Source organism: Lolium perenne, chromosome 5 (genome assembly GCF_019359855.2).
Source record: "Lolium perenne isolate Kyuss_39 chromosome 5, Kyuss_2.0, whole genome shotgun sequence".
Taxonomy (NCBI): domain Eukaryota; kingdom Viridiplantae; phylum Streptophyta; class Magnoliopsida; order Poales; family Poaceae; genus Lolium; species Lolium perenne.
The window spans coordinates 206,901,177-206,906,657 of NC_067248.2; the positions used below are offsets into that span (position 1 = coordinate 206,901,177).

At 44.4% G+C, this 5,481-nt stretch overlaps 1 protein-coding gene across 1 annotated transcript; it reads left to right on the plus strand.

Moving 5' to 3' along the window:
• Positions 1-2,497: 2,497 nt before the first annotated feature.
• On the plus strand, positions 2,498-3,842 carry LOC127301763 (uncharacterized). Its single transcript, XM_051332032.2, has one exon. It carries the CDS (start codon positions 2,624-2,626, stop codon positions 3,587-3,589), a length of 966 nt encoding a protein of 321 aa, XP_051187992.1. The 5' UTR covers positions 2,498-2,623; the 3' UTR covers positions 3,590-3,842.
• Positions 3,843-5,481: the final 1,639 nt, after the last annotated feature.

Genomic DNA, 5,481 nt, shown 5'->3' on the forward strand with positions numbered 1-5,481 from the left:
TCTTTTCGAAAAGCCGTGTCCACGGTTATGGACGACTTGGGAACGGACGTGGAGATCATAGAGAACTTTAACCTGATCGTAAAACTTGGTAATCAATGTGTGTTTACGGATACCTTCTTCGGGTGTTGAGGGGGTAATCCGAGGATAGTGGTTCGAGATGATGAAGATTGGTGGATACAATATGATGATCATTAGAGCTAGAGATGTCGCTCTCTTATCCCCTTTCAAAGGTTCTGAGTAGTCGAGCTTCTCTTCTCTCTTATCTTACAAAGGAAAACTGGCTTTACGCAAAAGAAGATCTACCAGAAAGCCCGCATACCCGCTTTGCTAAAAGGTTGTACTAAGTCTTGCTGAGTCCCTGTACTCAGCTTTGCATGCTTTTGTTTCAGACGAAGTCTCTCCAACAGATGGTGGTTTCTAGTCGACATCGACGAGTAGCTTGGGGTTCCCAGGTGGCAGCCTGGAATCTATGGGCTGGGACGTCGCCGTTATTCTCCTGGCATCTTAGGCCTTTTGCTATCTTGCTATGTCTAATAGCATAACTTCGCTTCCGTTGATTGATGTAATGTCAGGTCAGTGACCTCTGCTTGTAATACTTTGGTTCTTCGCTCAGTTATGAGCTTGTATTACCTTTTTTGAGTCGTAGAGTCACTGTTGTGTTACCGATTCTCTCACTGTAGTCTCTCGAGCTCTAGGTTAGGCTTATGTCAGACGAAGATCTGGTATTTGTCTAACCCTGATCCCGGGGGTGCCACATGAAATTCAGAGTCCTACCTTTCAGGGTAAAAACCCAAGGTCTAGCCTTAACTGGTTGTGCCTGGCAATGACCTTGTTGGAGACATTATTTTGAGAGCGGAGACTATCTTCAGGATGAAAGCATAAGATCTTTGATCGGACGACGACATCGCTGGTGCATTGTTTCCTTCTTGGAGGCGTCGCTTTTGGAGAGTATGTATTTCAGGCGTTGTCTTGGTGGTGGATGTATTGCTGTTGCTAGATGAAATACTGTGGCAGGACTTTTATTTCTAACTTTTCTTTTATTTTTTTAGCTATGTGCATCCATATTGCCATTAGGATGTTACGTTGTTGCAGAGCCTAGGTGTAATTAGTGTTTTTTGATATTAATATATTCTCTTTATCGAAAAAGTAAGCAAGATGTCGGCTTCAGTTTCCATTTCTGGGTCCCAAAGTCCCATGTTTCTTTTCTTCCACACGAAAGCTCGCGCAGATGAAGCGCGATGGTCATGGTACCTAGCCGCCAGGCACTAACCTTTGCGCGTTAGGTGGTCTCTGGGCTTAGCCTCTTCTAACTTGCACTGCTTCCCGTATGATCTTAGCTAGGTTGTGTGGATTAGTACTAATATCCTGCGTGGCATGCGACACGATTTGACTTCCTTCTTGGTTTCTAATAGTCAGCGTTGGCAAGTTAACGATTCTTGCAAGGCAAGGAATAAGGAATCATCCGGGTTAAAAGCACAGGAAGGAACCAACTACGTTATCATCCCATCTGAAGCTCAATATGATTTTGAAGATCGGTGGCACTTTCAAATTTCAGCACCCTAGTTCCATAATTTTGCCGTAGTTCCGTCGCCCTCGCGCGGGTCAGAAAGTAAAACCAAAGTCACGCCCCGGCGGCGGAGAAGAACGGCGTGGACCTTGACCTCGAGGGTTTCAACGGCGGCGGCGACGCTTCTAGCAGAGCCCTGGACAGTGGATATAGATACGCCTTACCGTACGTGCATGTTCTGAAGCATGGATTTGTCGCTGGCGTACTGCGGCAAATATGGCAGCTTCGAGAAGGAGTTCAACATCAGAATTGGCTACCGGTTTGGACTTTGGACAAGAAAGGGTTCAATCTCTGGAATACCCATCGATATACGTGATGACCTCATCTCGACGCCACCGGTCTCCGACGGCCATATGGCAGTGACAAGTGTGACATACGCCCTTACATATGACTATATGAGTCGGCTGCTGCTTTAATTTATTCTGAATCTCAAATAATTATTAGAACTTGATCGACACATGTGAACGAGGTAATCTTCAGATAAGTGGAAATCATCTTATGATTCCAGAGAAGAACAATTAATGAAACCGAAGTAAAGTACAGTGACCTGAAAATCCGACCATAATCTTCTTGTAGAGATTTTTTTATACGGTTTTCAACATGGCTTGTGCTTTTAACATACTACTACTACTATTTCTTAGTTGGCCGCTTTTCTCAAAAAAAAATCCAGTAGTTAAATAGAATTAAATTACAAATTAATAAAAAGATGCCTATGAGGCTAGCTATGACCATCTTAATCAGAAGACTAACCAAGTAAGCAAAGCAAAATCAAAAACAAAGTGTCACATAACTTTCAACACATCACTTCTGATCGCAACAACCTCGTCCAAATCCAGACCAAGAATAAACAAGGAAACTTTTCAAACCTTGCAAATCACTGGAACTCTCTGGAGAGTCGACCATCCATTCTTCATAAACCCCTTGATCCCTATCAACCATTCGACCTCCAAATTAACCCCTGATCAGTGATCACCACCTTTCCCCCGCACGACTCCACCACCACCGGTTGCCTCCTGCCACACGTCATATACCTGTCATCTCGCAGCCATAGTAGCCATGGGCACGCTCGTAGGCCACGTCGCGCCGGGCACCGGCTTCCTGCTCATCGGGCTATGGCAGCTGTTCAACCACATCCGGCTGTTCTCCCTGCGGCCCAGCTCCTACGCGGCGCCGGTATGGTTCCCCGCGCGGCGCGTCCGCCACCTCGAGCTCATCCTCGTCATCGTCGGCACGTCGGCGTCCATCCTGATGGAGCTCGTCATCGGCCCCGCGAAGCATCAGCCGTTCGACGACGACGGCACCATCCCCTCCGACCACCTCCACAACTTCGAGCACGCCTCCATCTCGCTCGCGCTGCTCGCCTACGCCGCAGTCACCATCCACCTGGACAGGGTCCGGGCGCACATGCGGGACGCCGTGTCGCAGCTTGTCGCCGCCGCGGCGTTCGCACAGCAGCTGCTCATCTTCCACCTCCACTCCACGGACCACATGGGCGTGGAGGGGCAGTTCCACTGGCTTCTGCAGGGCGTCATCGCCGTCACGCTCGCCACCACGCTGCTGGGGATCCCGTGGCCGCGGAGCTTCACCGTGAGCCTGGTCAGGTCGGCCAGCCTCGTGTTACAGGGCGTGTGGTTCGTCGTCATGGGCGTCATGCTCTGGACGCCAGCGCTGATCCCCAAGGGATGCTTCCTCAACTTCGAGGAAGGCCACGAGGTTGTCCGGTGCCGCACCGACGAGGCGCTCCACCGCGCCAAGTCGCTGGTCAACCTGCAGTTCAGCTGGTACCTGACGGCCACCGTGGTGTTCGTCGTCGTGTTCTACCTCCAGGTCAGCAGGTTGTACCCCGAGGAGCCGCAGTACCTGCCGCTGGTGAAGGGAAGGCACGCTGACGGCGACAGGGATGCTCGGTTCAGCATCGGGGACGATCACGAGGACGATGACGACGAGGACGACCTCGAGGCCGCGAAGCGTAGTAACGGGCACGTGGTCAGCAGCACAAAGCCAATGGAGGTCGAAAGGTAATTGGAGCCGTAATGCCGTATGAAAGGAGGAAGCGAAGAGGTTGTGTAATTCAATGCATATACAGTAGAATTTGTAAAGTGCAAACTGTACAGTTCTTTTACATTCATGGTTTGTTTTTCATTGATATGAATTTTACTCGTAAATGCGGGTAAAGTTTGTGCTTGGTCTCCCTAGTTTTTTTTGTGAATTAGTGTGAGTTTATTTGAGAAACAGAATGTCTTGTCATGATAATGAATACATGGTTTACTTGTGCTGGAGAGTAGATTTGTAACCGGGAGTCTGGGAGTGTAATGTTGTATTTCTTTTGGTACGTACCTAAAAACTTTTTGTCCATCAATATCTCCGCTTGTACGCACAAAAACTGTTTCATGGAGAAATAGGGCTCACATTTCATACACCCTAATTTTCGTTCTCTCTCAAATCAAGTGATATATATGACCAAACTTGCCCAGAATGATGGCCCTTGGCTCAGCTACTCGCGGAACGATGACATATCGACGACGCAAACAAATGTTAGAGTTCAACTGCAAATACAATGCAAAATTAACATTCAAAATTGTCATACAAATTCCACACCTAATAATGCACACAAAATCGTGACATTGCACTTGTCCAGCACATACATTGCTCATTATTGAATTTCTTTGGGCAAATGCACACTCCCGGTGGGAATCTCATCGCCACAGTCATATCGATGACCTTGTTGAGTTGCAAAGGTTATAAAAACAAAACTTCATATTTTTTTTTAGGAATTTTGGGACTCAAGAAATACATGGGATGATATGTTTTCCTTCCCCTAGTTACATTATACAAGGCTTTGTAAAAATAATGGTTTGCAAAGAGATGGGGACATTATTTAATTTTATACATCCCCAGAGTGTTATAAATAATGTATTTACAAAACATTTGTCCTTTGACACAAAAACTAGTTCTGAGTGTCTTTTGCTATATTAAAATCTTTGAATAGAAGTTTAACAAAAAAAATAGTGTTAGGGAATAGCTTTGGTACTACCTTTTGAAATCATAATGAGACACAGAGCATTATATATGTGGGAGTAACACATTTGTATCCATTGTTCCGACAATTTCTCTAGCTAAACTAATACGTATTTCTTAATGTTCCAGACTGAGTGGTTGGTTCTATTCTGCTGCATGTAGCTGTGAGAACAAGGTCAACATTATACTGAATTATTTTACTTACTAATTAGCATGTCGCTAAATGTGTATTTTACATTTGATAGATCCTTTACCATGTATTTTTGTTTATGTATAACTAACAAATTTACGAATCTAATTAGGGATATATATGATGGTACACTTTTTTTATTCATTTTGTTTCCCTTGTGCATCATTCAAATACGATCTAGTAATAAAGTGAAATACATTTTGTGTTGCATGTTTTATTTAATTTTGCTTGTTCAGAAAACAAATTGTAACAATAGTTTTTACCATAGATACAAAACAAGCCAATATCATCAAGTTATGCCACTAATCATTAGGCTTATAAAGTATTATAATTTATACTCTGTATGTTATGTTTCTTGATATTATTCTCAAATATCTAAAGAACATGGTAGAGTTTGTGTGAATTAATGAATCTAGTAATTAATTTTGAAAATCTTCTTTGGGTAAAAACTATCAAATTCATGTTAACTAAATACATAATTGTATCGTGTAGCTAGTGTCAACTAGTAGACTTCCCCTTTTTATTCGAACCGTGTAGAAAATTACATGTATATGTATTATATTAGAAGAGGGGAAAATTAGGCATAGCCCAATAGTAAAGGTTCATTTACAACAACCATAACAAAATCACTTAGGGCATCTCCAGCGGCGCGACGCAAACGGTCGTTGAGCGACCGTTTTCGTCCGCCGTGACCGGAAATGCGTCT